This window comes from Balaenoptera musculus, chromosome X (genome assembly GCF_009873245.2).
Source record: "Balaenoptera musculus isolate JJ_BM4_2016_0621 chromosome X, mBalMus1.pri.v3, whole genome shotgun sequence".
NCBI lineage: Eukaryota > Metazoa > Chordata > Mammalia > Artiodactyla > Balaenopteridae > Balaenoptera > Balaenoptera musculus.
Genome location: NC_045806.1, coordinates 128789461 through 128803192, shown reverse-complemented (window position 1 = coordinate 128803192; position 13732 = coordinate 128789461). Strand labels below are relative to the sequence as shown.

Sequence of the window (13732 nt, the reverse complement as noted above, 5' to 3'; positions counted from 1 at the left end):
GGGACTACATCGTGGGAACTGGTGCTATTAAAAAATTAACATCATCCTAAATCTAAATACCACTGTTATAATCAATTAAAAAATAAACAGTGCATTTCTCTGGATTATTTTAATGTGGTAAATAGGTTCTTGACAAAACACAGGCCAATGGAATTCATGCCATAGTTCATTCTCTTGAAGAATACGACAGTTTTTTGGTGCAATTCTTTCTCAGTCAAGAGCTACAAACTTTCTAAGGAGATCAAATAGTTATACTTTAAGTGTCTATACTGATGATATCAACTATCTGGGTATTTCCAGCCAAAACTGACTAAATTATTCTAAGTTGCTGAACTGTTTAAGGGTCTTGGAAATTAGTCTTGCTAAGCAAGCTAACAAATTTAGAATGAATAGTCATAAGTGCTAAAAAGAAACCATCATACAGCAGGCAGTATCATAGGTAAGTAATATCCATATCTCAGCTGACAATTAGCTTCCAATATTAAGAATAAGGAAGTGCTGTTTCAGCCTCTCTAGAATGATTTGACCCCAATCAAGTAATCTATTATCATTTTTGCCCTCATGCATGCAGAGTATGCCATGAAACATACCTATGTTTCTGACCATGATTCCTTTAAGTTCATCCACTTGGGCTTGAGTCTCCATCACTTTATCTAGGCCTTTATTCTCGGAGTGATGCTTCTATAAAAAAATATGATTTAACTCATGATACCCAGACATTATTTACAATACGAAAACAAAAAGAAGAGGAATGACATTGAAGAATGCTATAAAATTGTCTTTATCTTTGGCACAAAAGATAGATGTCACTTCATTCAAAAATTGTTACCAAAAATATAGGCAAGCATAAAACTTGCTACCATATGAAATATAAGTGTTACAGTATAAAAAAATCACCTTATTTTAAATGAAATAAAGCTAAACATATTATATCAAATATACATCTGAGACTCCTGGAGCAGAAGTAGGGTGTTATATAATCTGTGCTCAGACAAGGAAGAAAGGAGAAAAGACTGTAGTGGGGACAGGGGGAGCAGGACGGGGAAAGGGTATGCTAAATTTTTCCCCATTTCTTGGGTATGATGAGGTAGGGACTGGCCCAGCTTCTGAGCATCTGTTCTTGTATCTGTTGGGATCAGCGTATGCGTCCTATTTTCATTGGCTTCTTATAGGATCTAGAAATGTAAGACACTGAAGACAGTATATATTTTGAAATTATTATCTATAGCAAACAATTGTGGACTGCTTAATACACAATATTCCAGTCACTTCACTGTGCTAAGTGCTTCAAATAGGGGATATTATTTAATCCATGCAAAAACTCTATGATGAAGATGCCATTATTATTATCTCCATTTATAGTCAAGGATCCTGGCACAGATTTGTTTAGAGGTTCACACACACATCAGGAGCTAAAGACAAACCAGCTAAATTGAAAGTTTTGCTGCCAGCTAACCCTATTTACCTTTTTTCCTCCTTGTGATGAGAACTCTTAGGATTTACTCTCGTAACAATTTTCATACATAACATAAAGCATTATTAATTATATTTATCATGTTGTCCACTATATCCCTAGTATTTATTTATCTTATAACTGGAAGTTTGTACTTTTTGACTGCCTTCATCCAATTCCCCTCCCCACAACCCCGCCTCTCTGATCTCTCTTTCTGAGTTTGTTTTTAAAGTATAATTGAGCTACAACACTATGTTAGTTCCTGTTACACAACATAGTGATTTGATATTTCTACACATTTCAAAACGATCACAACAATAAGTTTAGTTACGATATGTCAAAATTCAAAGATATTACATAGTTATGACTATATTCCCAACATGGCACATTTCATACCTGTGACTCATTTATACTGCAACTGGAAGTCCATAACTCTTAATCTCCTTCACCTATTCTTTCCTACCCCCAACATTCTCCCCTCGGGTAACCAGGTATTTGTTCTCTGTATCTATAACTCTGTTAATGTTTTGTTAAGTTTGTTCATTTGTTTTGTTTTTTAGATTCCACATATAAGTGAAATCATACAGTGTTTGTCTTTCTCTGACTTATTTCACTTAGCATGATAGCCTCTAGATCCATCCATGTTGTTGCAAATGACAAGATTTCATTCTTTTATATGGCTGAGTAATATTCCTGTGTGTGTGTGTGTGTGTGTGTGTGTGTGTGTGTGTGTGTGTGTGTATGCCACATCTTCTTTATACATTTATCTCTTGATGGGCATTTAGGTTGCTTCTATATCTTGGCTGTTGTAAATAATGCTGTGATGAACATAGGGGTGTATGTACCTTTTCTAATTACTGTTTTTGTTTTCTTCGGATAAATACCCAGGAGTGGAATTGCTGGATAATACAATAGTTCTATTTTTAACTTTTGAAGGAATCTCCATATTGTTTTCCATAGTGGCTGCACAAATTTACAATCTCATCAACAGTGCAGGAGGGTTCCCTTTTCTCCACATCCTCACCAACACTTGTTATTTGTTGCCTTTTTTGAAAACAGCCATTCTGACAAGTGTGAGGTAATATCTCATTGTGGTTTTGATTTGCATTTCCCTGACAATTAGTGATGTTGAGCATCTTTTTATGTGCCTGTTGGCCATCTGTATGTCTTCTTTGGAAAGACAGCTATTCAGCTCCTCTGCCCACTTTAGAGTTGGTTTGTTTTTTAGATGTTGAAGTTCTATCAGTTCTTTGCACATTGTAGATATAAAGCCCTTATCGGATATACTGTTTGCAAATATCTTCTCCCATTCAGTAGGCAGCCTTTTCATTTTGTTGGTAGTTTCCTTCACTGTGCAAAAGCTTTTCAATTTGATAAAGTCCCATTTGTTTATTTTTGTTTTTGTTTCCCTTGCCTGAGACATATCCAAAAAAATATTATTAGTACCAATGTCAAAGAGCATACTGCCTATGTTTTCTTCTAGAAGTTTTATGGTTTCAGGTTTTATATTTAAGTCTTTAATCAATTTTGAATTTATTTTTGTGCATGGCGTGAGAAAGTAGTGCAGTTTGATTCTTTTGCATGTAGCTGTCCAGATTTCCCACACCATTTGGTGAAGAGGGGAAAAGACAGCTTTTTCCCACTATATTCTTACCTCCTTTATCGTAGATTAATTGACCATATAAGCATGGGTTCATTTCTGGCCTCTCTGTTCTGCTCCAGGATCTATGTGTGTTTTTGTGACAGTACCATGCTGTTTTGACTATTGTAGCTTTGTAGTATAGTTTGAAATCTGGGCGTGTAATACCTCAAGCTTTGTTCTTCTTTCTCAAGATTGTTTTGGCTATTCTGCAACTTTTGCGTCACCATACAAACTTCAGAATTATTTGTTATAGTTCTGTAAAAAAATGTCATTGGTATTTTGATAGGTATTGCATTGAATCTGTAGATTGCCTTGGGTAGTATGGTCATTTTTAACAATATAAATTCTTCAAATCCATGAGTACAGTATATCTTTTCATCTGTGTCTTCTTCAATATCTTTCATCAAGGTCTTATAGTTTTCAGAGTACAGGTCTTTTACCTCCTTAGTTAGATGTATTCGTAAGTATTTTATTCTTCTTGATGTGATGGTAAGTGGGATTGTTTTTTAGTTTCTCTTTCTGATAGTTTGTTGTTAGTGTATAGAAATGCAACAGATTTCTATATATTAATTTTGTATCCTGCAATTTTACTGAATTTATTATTTCTAACAGTTTTTTTGGCAGTATCTTTAGGATTTTCTATATATAGTATCACATCATCTACAAAGAGTGACAGTTTTACTTTCGAATTTGGATTCCTTTTCTTTCTTTTTCATGTCTGATTACTATGGTTAGGACTTCCAATACTATGTTGAATAAAAGTGGCAAGAGTGGGCACCCTTGTCTTGTTCCTGATCTTAGAGGGTTTCAGCTTTTCACCACTGAGTATGACGTTAACTGTGGGCTTGTCATATATAGCCTTTATTATTTGGGGGTATGTTCCCCCTTTGTTCAGAGGTTTTATCATAAATGGATGTTGAATTCTGTCAAGCTTTTTCTGCATCTATTTAGATGATCATATGGTTTTTATTCTTCAATTTGTTACTGTGGTATATCACATTGATTTCCAGATACTGAACCATCCTTGCATCTCTGGAATAAATCCCACCTGATCATGGTGTATGATCCTTTTCATGTATTGGTGAATTCGGTTTGTTAATATTTTGTTGAGGATTTCTGAATCTATGTTCATTAGTGACACTGGCCTGTAATTTTCTTTATTTGTGATATCTTTGTCTGGTTTTGGTGTCAGGGTGATGCTGACCTGTAGAATGAGTTTGGAAGTGTTCCTTGCTCTGCAATTTTTTGGAATAGTTTATGAAGGACAGGTGTTAACTCTTCTTTAAATGTTTGGTAGAATTCACCTGTGGAAGCCATCTGGTCATAGACTTTGGTTTGTTGGAAGTTTTAAAATTACTGACTCAATTTCATTATTGGTAATTGTTCTGTTCATGTTTTCTATTTCTTCCTGGTTCAGTCTTGGGAGATTGTACATTTCTAGGAATCTGTCCATTTCTCCTAGGTTGTCCATTTTATTGGCATATAATTGTTCATAGTAGTCTATTATGATCCTTTGTATTTCGGTGGTATCTGTTGTAACTTCTCCTTTTTCATTTCTGATTTTATTGATTTGAGACCTCTCTTTTTTTTCTTGATGAGTCTGGCTAAATCAGTTTTGTTTATCTTATCAAAGAACTAGCTCTTAGTTTCATTGATCCTTTCTATTGTTTTCTTAGTCTCAGTTTCATGTATTTCTGCTCTGATCTTTATGATTTCTTTCCTTCTACTAACTTTGGGTTTTGCTTCTTCTTCTTCTTCTGGCTCCTTTAGGTGTAATGTTAGGTTGAGATTTTTCTTGTTTCCTGAGGTAAGCTTGCATTGCTATAAATGTCCCTCTTAGAAACTGCTTTTGCTGGATCCCACAGATATCGAACCATTGTGTTTTCATTTTCATTTGTCTCCAGATATTTTTTTATTTCCTCTTTGATTTCTTCAGTGATCCATTGGTTGTTTAGTAGCATATTGTTTAGCCTCCATGTGTTTGTGTCTTTTGCAGTTTTTTTTTCTTATAGTTGATTTCTAGCCTCATAGCACTGTGGTCAGAAAAAATGCTTGATATGATTTCAATTTTCTTAAATTTGCTGAGGCTTGTTTTGTGGCCTAGCATGTGATCTACCTTGGAGACTGTGCCATGTGCACTTGAAAAGAATGTGTATTCTGCTGATTTTGGATGGAATGTTGTATATACGTCAATTAAGCCCATTTAGGTCTAATGTGTTAAGGCCAGTGTTTCCTCATTGATTTTCTGTCTGGATGATCTGTCCATTGAGGTAAGTGTGGTGTTAAAGTCTCCTACTGGGCTTCCCAGGTGGCACAGTGGTTAAGAATCTGCCTGCCAGTGCGGGGGACATGGGTTTGAGCCCTGGTCCGGGAAGATCCCACATGCTGGGGAGCAACTAAGCCCGTGTGCTACAACTGAGCCTGTGCTCTAGAGCCCGAGAGCCACAACTACTAAAGCCCTCGAGCCTAGAGCCCGTGCTCCACAACAAGAGAAGCCACTACAATGAGAAGCCCATGCAACCCAATGAAGACCCAATGCAGCCAAAAGTAAATAAATAAATAAATTTTAAAAAAAGTCTCCTACTATTATTGTGTTGCTGTCAATTTCTCACTTTATGTCTGTTAATATTTGCTTTGTGTATTTAGGTGCTCCTATGTTGGGTGCATATATATTTACAATTGTTGTATCTTCTTGGATTGACTCCTTTATCATTAAGTAGTCCTTCTCTGTCTCTTGTTACAGACTTTGTTTTAAAGCCTATTTTCTCTGATATAAATATTGCTATCCCAGCTTCCCTTTCATTTCCATTTGCATGGAATACCTTTTTCCATCCCTTCACTTTCTGTTTTCGTCTTCAGATCTGAACTGAGTCTCCTGTAGGCAGTATATATATGGGTCTTGTTTTTGTATCCATTCAGCCACTCTATGTCTTTTGATTGGAGCATTTAATCCATTTACATTTAATTATTGATAGGTATGTACTTACTGTCATTTTGTTAACTGCTTTTCAGTTATTTTTATACTTCTTTTTTGTTCTTCTTTTGCTCTCTTCCCTTGTGATTTGATGAGTATCTTAGTGTTATGTTCGGATTCCTTTCCCTTTTTTGTGTGTGTATCTAGTATAGATTTTTGGTTTGTGGTTACCATAATGTTTATATGTAGCAATCTATATATACATACGTGATTATTATAAGTTGCTCATCTCTTAAGTTCAAATGCATTTTAACAACCCTGCATTTTTATGCCCCCTCCCACCACATTTACTGTTTTGACATATTTTACATCTTTTTTGTTTTGTGTATCCTTTATTGTGGTTATAGGTGATTTTACTCCTTTTTCTTGTAACCTTCCTCCTAGCTTTATATGTGGTTGGTTTACTACCTTTACTGTATATTTGCCTTTACCAATGAGATTTTTCCTTTCATAATTTTCATATTTCTTCTTGTGGCCTTTTCTTTTTTGCTTGGAGAAGCTCCTTTAACATTTCCTGTAAAGCTGGTTTGATGGTGCTGAACTCTTAGCTTTTGCTTATCTGTAAAACTTTTGATTTCTCCATCAAAACTGAATGAAAGCCTTGCTGAGCATTCTTGGTTGTAGGTTTTTCCCTTTTACCACTTTAAATATATCATGCCACTCCCTTCTAGCCTGCAGGGTTTCTGCTGCAAAGTCAGTTGATAGCCTTATGGGAATTCCCTTGTATGTGACATTTTGCTTTTCCCTAGCTGCTTTTAATATTCTTTCTTTAATTTTTGCCATTTTAATTACAATGTCTTGGTGTGGTCCTCTTTGGATTGATCCTGTTTGGGACTCTCTGTGCTTCCTGGACCTAGATATGTTTCCTTGCCCAGGTTAAGGAAGTTTTCAGCTACTATGTTTTCAAATATGTTCTCTGCCCCTTTTTCTCTCTCTTCTCCTTCTGGGACCCCTATTATGCAAATGTTAGTACATTTGACGTTGTTTCAGAGGTTTCTTAAACAGTCCTCGATTCTTTTTATTCTTTTTTCTGTTCAGCCTCAGTGATTTCCACTACTCTGTCTTCCTGCTCACTGATCCGTTCCTCTGTATCATCTAATCCACTGTTGATTCCTTCTAGTGTATTTACTTCAGTTATTGTATTCACCTTTGTTTGGTCATTGTTTACACTTTCTCTTTGTTAAAAAACTCTAACTTCTCACTCTGTTAATCCAATCATCTCCTGGGTTCTCTGATCATCTTTACAATCACTACCTTGAGCTCTTTATTGGGTAGATTGCTTATCTCCACTTCACTTAGCTCTTCTTCTGGGATTTTATCTTGTTTCTTCGTTTGGAACACGTTCCTCTGTGCCTTCGTTTTTCCTAATTTCCTTTTTCATTTCTATGTATTTTGTAATTTGATTACATTTTCCGACCTTGAAGAAGTTGGCCTTTTCTAGGAGACGTCCTACGAGTCCCAGCAGTGCACTTCCCTCTGGTCACCAGAGCTGTATGTTATAGGGATACCTCCTACATGGGCTGTGTGGGTCCTTCTGTTGTGGCTGGCTGACTACTGTGGATAATCTGGTAGGCATGGCTGGCCCCCAGTCTGGTTGGTTGCCAGACCCTGCCTTGTGTGGAGGCTGTCAGCCGCTGGTGGGCAGGGCCAGGTCACAAGGCAGCTGGCTGTAGAGGTCCAGGGGATGCTGGGGTCTCTGGTTGCAGGGTCCTGGGGGTCCCAGAGCTGGTGTTGGCCTGCTGGTGGGCAGAGCTAGTTTCTGAGATGGCTGGCTGTGGAGTGTGGGGTGTCCCGAAGTTGGTGTTGGTCTGCTGGTGGGCAGGGCCAGTGCCCAGTGGGTCCTAGGGCTAGTGCAGGCACACTGGTGTTCAGGGCCAGGTCCTGGGCCCTTTGTTGGGCAGAGCCAGGTCCTGGAGTAGCTGTAGGCTCAGGGGTTCTTAAGGCAACCAGCCTGCTGGTGGGTGGAGGTGTGTCCCTGCCTGGCTAGTTGCTTGGCTTGAGGTGTCCCAGTACTGGTGCGGATAGGCTGGTGGGCAGGGCCAGGTCCTGGCATTAATATGCTAGAGGGAAGATTCTAAAATGGTGCTTGCGAGCTCCATTAGTAAAGGATGGTAGAACAAGCTCCCAAAAAAGGCTGCCACCAGTGTCTATGTCCCCAGAGTGAGCTCCAGGTGCCTCCTGCCTCTCCAGGAGACTCTCCAAGATCAGCAGGTGGGTCTGATCCAGGCTCCTTTCAAATTACTGCTTCTGCCCTGGTTTCCAGAGCATGTGAGATTTTATACATGCCCTTTAAGAGTGGAGTCTATTTCCCACAGCCCTCTGGCACTCCTGAAATTAAGTCCCGCTGGCCTTCGAAGCCAAATGTTCTGGGGGCTCATCTTCCCAATGGAGGACCCCAGGGCTGGGGAGCCTCATGTGGGGCTTGGACACCTCGCTCCTTGTGGAGAACCTCTGCAATTGTAATTATCCATTTGTGGGTCACCCACCCAGAGGTATGGATCTTGATTATACTGTGTCTCTGCCCCTCTGTCTTACTGTGGTTCCTTCTTTATATCTTCAGTTGTATAAGATCTTTTCTACTAGTCTTCTAATCTCTCTCATCAATAGTTGCTCTGTAAATAGTTGTAATTTTGGAGTGCCCATGGAAGGAGGTGAGCTCAGGGTCTTCCTATTCCACCATCTTGGCCACCAACCTGACCCTATTTACTTTCAAATGGGCACTGGTATATATTTTGCTGGTGATGTTTTACATAGCTTCACATATATGAATGTTTCCTAGTGGAAGTATGAAACAAACCAACTGACTGAATAATAAAGATTTATAACTATTTAAAGGAACTTCATCCCTACAGGATGCATATTTAGAAGTGTAATCCTCAAAAAGGGTATTAAAAAGAAGTGAAAAGGAACGTATTCAATTACAGTAAGTCTTTTTTTCTCATTCACAACACCATCATAGATAAAACTTACGTCTTTGCACTAAAATAGTTTCATGGATAAAAGGTAAGCATTTTTTTAAGGTCTCCACATCCTTAGTCATCAGGGAAATGCAAATTAAGACCACAATGAGACATCATTACACACCCACAAGGACGAATTACATTAAAAAGACAGACCATAACAAGTGTTGGCAAGTATGCAGAAACACTGCAAGTGCTAGTGGGAATATAAATGGTACAACCACTTTGGAAAAAAGTTTGACAATTCATTATAAAATTAAACATCATTCACCATATGACCCAGCAATTCCATTCCTAGGTATTTACCAAAGAGAAATAAAAACACATGTCTGCACAAAGATTTGTACATGGATGTTCATAACAGCTTTGTTTGTGATAGCTGAAAACTGGAAGTACCTCAAATATCCAGCAACAGGTGAATGGAGAAACAAATTGTGGTATATGCATACAATACTACTCAGCAAAAAAGGAAACTACTGATTTATACAACATGGATGAATATCAAAAAGCTTACACTGACAAAACAAGGAAGACACAAAAGAGTATATAATGTATGATTCCATTTATAGGAAATTCTAGAAAAGATAAAACTAATTTATGGCGACAGAAAATAGAGCAGTGGTTGCCTCAGGCAGAGTGATGCAGAGTGACGGGGAGGGAACTGACTGCAAAGGGATATGAGGAATCCTTTAGGGTCATGGAGATGTTTTGTATCTTCAAAAGGGTGGTATTTCACGGGTGTATGCATATGTACAACTTGACTGAGCAGACAATTAAGTATTCATACAGATGAACAGACTTTCAAATGACTGACTGAGCTGTTCAAAAATTAAATTTGCCTCGTGGGAGGGGAGAGGTTAATATATAGGTTAAGAGGCCATTTGGCATGTTGAGTGGATTTACACATTAAATGGGTAGTTGAAGTAGATGATCTTTAATCTCTTTCCCAACCCTGAGATACTCTAACCACCATTTATAGAGAATATCACCAATTATTCACTTTCCATCCTAAAATGGCCCCTGTATATATTTTTTTAATCAGGTAAGTTTTACTATCTTGGCATATAATATAACACAATCAGAAAAATACATTGCAGGTCAGAGTCCCCTTTATTCATGGTGCTTTAAGGTAATAAAGAAGATATGAATCAAATACTATATCCTGAGAAAGATCTTACCAGCTGTGCAGCCAAGACGCTTGAGAACTCACTATTCATGGCATATGGGAGCGCTGTTTGTGCTCTTGAACCATACGTAGTCTGGAACCTCTTTTTTATCTCATTCAGAAAATTAAAGGCTCGGGAACGCTCAAAATCCTGAAAGGAGATCAACACAGAGTTTACATTACAGTAAACAAAGATGATATGGATGATTAACAACAACCGTAAGAACAACTAACATTTACTAAGCAATGATTCTATGAGGAGGAACTGACCTCATTTTACTGAGAAAGAAACAAAGGCTCTGAAAAGGTAACTAACTTGCCAAAGGTGAAACAACCAGTAAATGAAAGAGCTGAGAGTCTAATCCAAATATGTTTGATTACTGCCAACTAAGATAACAGTACCTAGGTTAGCTTCTTGAGAGCAGGAATTGGGTTTTACTCTATCTATATCTTTCACAGGATCTATTAGAAAGCCCAGCGCAAGAAGATGCTTAAGAAATCCATAATAGTAGTACAGTCTTTCACATACAAAGATAACACTATTGACATAAAGTTTGAATTGATTTTTTTCAATAGTGGTGGTACATTTGAAAAGATCAAGGGATGTACTCTTATCTAGCCCCAGTCAAAAAGTGTGTGTGTGTGTGTGTGTGTGTGTGTGTGTGTGTGTATAACATATATACAAAAATATAATTATAGCTCAAGAAATATAAGACTCAACTCTGACCATCCCAAATTTAGTGATATTTCTCACCTACTCCAAGCACTTTCACATCAGTCATTTCAGATATAGCTGTATTTTAAAAGTAATTTTAGAAAACACTGTGAAATCAGGGAATATAAATCATTGTGATGATCACTGTGGTTGACACTCATCTCCATTTCACCTAAGATGATTAGTCTAAGCCAAGAGTTCTTAAAGTGGGGTCAATGGTCCAAATTCAAGGAGCTGATGTACTTGGATAGAAAAAAAAAATCTCATCATCATTTTCACCAATCTTTAACTCAAGTTTCAATTGTGAATGTAGTAACAAACCAGATAAGTATTAAACAGTACCTGTGACTTTGTCACCAAGAGAAGTCTTTTTTTCATATACCATCAGTTACATACATCTCTCAAAATATTATTTATACTCATCACCACATCAAAATAATTTTTATTTATTAGACCCATGAGTAGAACTTGTTATTTAATGAATTCATAAAGAAGCATATATATTACTATATCAATATTTAAAATATTTTGAATACTGTATTTCAATATAATTGGTTTTGTCTATAATCACATTTAAAAAAATTCTGGGAGGGGCCCATGAGTGCCAAAGGGGTCTGTGACACAATAAACGTAAGAACCCTGACCTATGGCAATCATGCCAATTCCATGTCTCTTGTCAGTGATCAATTTAGAAATAAGTATGTAACCTAGTCCTAGCCAGTAAGTCATGAAAAGAAGTCCACTTTGAAAGCACGGGGAGGGTAGGGTGTGCATCTGGGAAGTTTCCTCATTCCTACAGTAAGAGACTTGAGAAGACATAGTCCATCTTTTTTGGACACAAATAAATAAGCATGTGGCTCCATGCAACCATAAGGGGAATGCATCCAGGAAGAAGCTGACACTAGGATTGCAGAGAGGAGAAAGGACCTTGATGACCACGGTTAAGTTATTGAGCATTTTCCGTCTAGAAGCTACAAATACTCAACAACCTACCAATGTGAACGACAGGTTTACAAAGCTGATCATAATGTATTGTGATTTCGTTTTCCCAAAGTCCACATACATTAAAAAAAATTCACTATTGATTGGAGGGGTGAAATAATCTATTTACTATTTCAGATAAATAAATTTTGAGAGGGTCTGATACCAAAGAATCATAATTATGAACACCAATTCTCACTACACAATAGAATAAATGTAGAAATTACAAGAGGTTAAGCTAAAACTCTACAAAACCAAGCTGATTTGCATATACCCAGATATCAACTTTTCTTTTGATTTGCTGCTCTATATGATAAATGCAAAGTATAGAAAAAAAATTTCCAGCTACAGACAGTTATATTCACATCACCTTTACCTACCACAGATAGAGATAATTAAGAACTGACTCTATTAACATTACACATACTTAAATAGCAACATGTCTTCAAGTTACTTACATCATCAGTGATACAAAGATATACAATCCTGTCTTGGCAGATGTAATGAAACAAATAACTGTAGAATAAAAGATATAAAACTTACTGTGGTTATGAGTAATATCTCTTTCACTTCTATCTATGTTTAAGAAATTTTAGTACTGCCAACGTGACCATATTATTTACAGATACTGTCTATTCTCCCTCTCCCCTGTATACATGTTCCTCTGAAGTCAAACTGATAGAAATAAATAAGAAATTAAAACAAGCTACATAGTGCAATGTTATGCACATTACCCATTAAAATAATATCTACAAAAGCATAATTGGACATTTTTTTTTGGCTGTGCCACGTGCCTTGCAGGATCTTAGTTCCCCAACCAGGGATTGAACCTGGGCCCTGGCAGTGAAAGCACCGAGTGCTAGCCACTGGACCACCAGGGAATTCCCAGATACTTAAGGTTTGAACAAGAGATGACATCTGAGGGACACGTAATTAAGAATAACCCCCAAATGGGCCATACAGTCTTCTTTGCCTTCTCCTAAGATCTCATAGCAAACACTTTTTCTACCAAATACTCAACAGTAACATTTATTTGGCATCCACTTTGAACCAGTTACTGGGCTAGGTGCTGAGGATACAAGTAAGCAAAACCATCAGTCCCTGCCTTTACAGAGATGAAAGTGCAGGCAATTGTGGAACAACATAGTAAGCAGGATGATAAGGAGTTAAAGGCAGTACATGGTGCTGTGGGGACATAGAGGAGACACCTAACAGAGTTTGTCAGAGGGTAACAGGAAGACATCCTGGAGCAAGTGATGTCTGAGCTGAGACCTGAAGACTAAGAGACGGCAAAAAGAACAAGCAAGCGTGTTCCAGAGTGAGAGACCAACAAGCTTAAGGGCTTTGAGATAAAAGAGCAAATACTGGGTTTAAAAGTAAAATTAGTTAATATGACTAGAGCAGTTGTCCCCAACCTTTTTGGCACCAGGGACCGGTTTCGTGGAAGACAATTTTTCCACGGGTGGGGAAGGGGTGATGGTTCAGGCAGTAATGCGAGCGATTGAGGGGATGGTTCAGGTGGTAATGAATGTGAGCGAGCGATGGTTCAAGCAGTAATGTGAGTGATGGGAGTGATGGGGAGCAATAGATGACGCTTTGCTTGGTCACACGCCACTCACCTCCGGCTGTGTGGCCCAGTTCCTAACAGGCCTTGGACCACCACTGGTCCGCAGCCTGGGGCTTGAGGACCCCTGGACTAGAGTATAGAATGTAAGGAAAAAATAAACTGCTTGCACAAATGAGGTTGTAAGTAAGCAAATACCATGCTGTATAAGACTTTCAAACCTCACTATGCTATACCCTAAGAACAATGAACAAGCATCAAAGGGTTTTAGCTTGGGA

At 37.8% G+C, this 13732-nt stretch overlaps 1 protein-coding gene across 2 annotated transcripts in view; it reads right to left on the bottom strand.

Annotated features, from left to right (window-relative positions):
* Positions 1 to 13732, bottom strand: part of VAMP7 (vesicle associated membrane protein 7) — an 85232-nt gene that overhangs the window by 52232 nt on the left and 19268 nt on the right. For both annotated transcript variants that reach the window (XR_005018414.1, XM_036840745.1), the window contains exons 3-5: positions 12349 to 12406; positions 10208 to 10345; positions 591 to 681 (exon numbers count right to left, since the gene is read on the bottom strand). Coding sequence is in view for 1 of the 2 variants with exons in the window: in XM_036840745.1 (XP_036696640.1) it covers positions 591 to 681; positions 10208 to 10345; positions 12349 to 12406 (287 nt within the window). In the remaining variant the exon portion in view is untranslated. The remainder of the gene's footprint in view (positions 1 to 590; positions 682 to 10207; positions 10346 to 12348; positions 12407 to 13732) is intronic.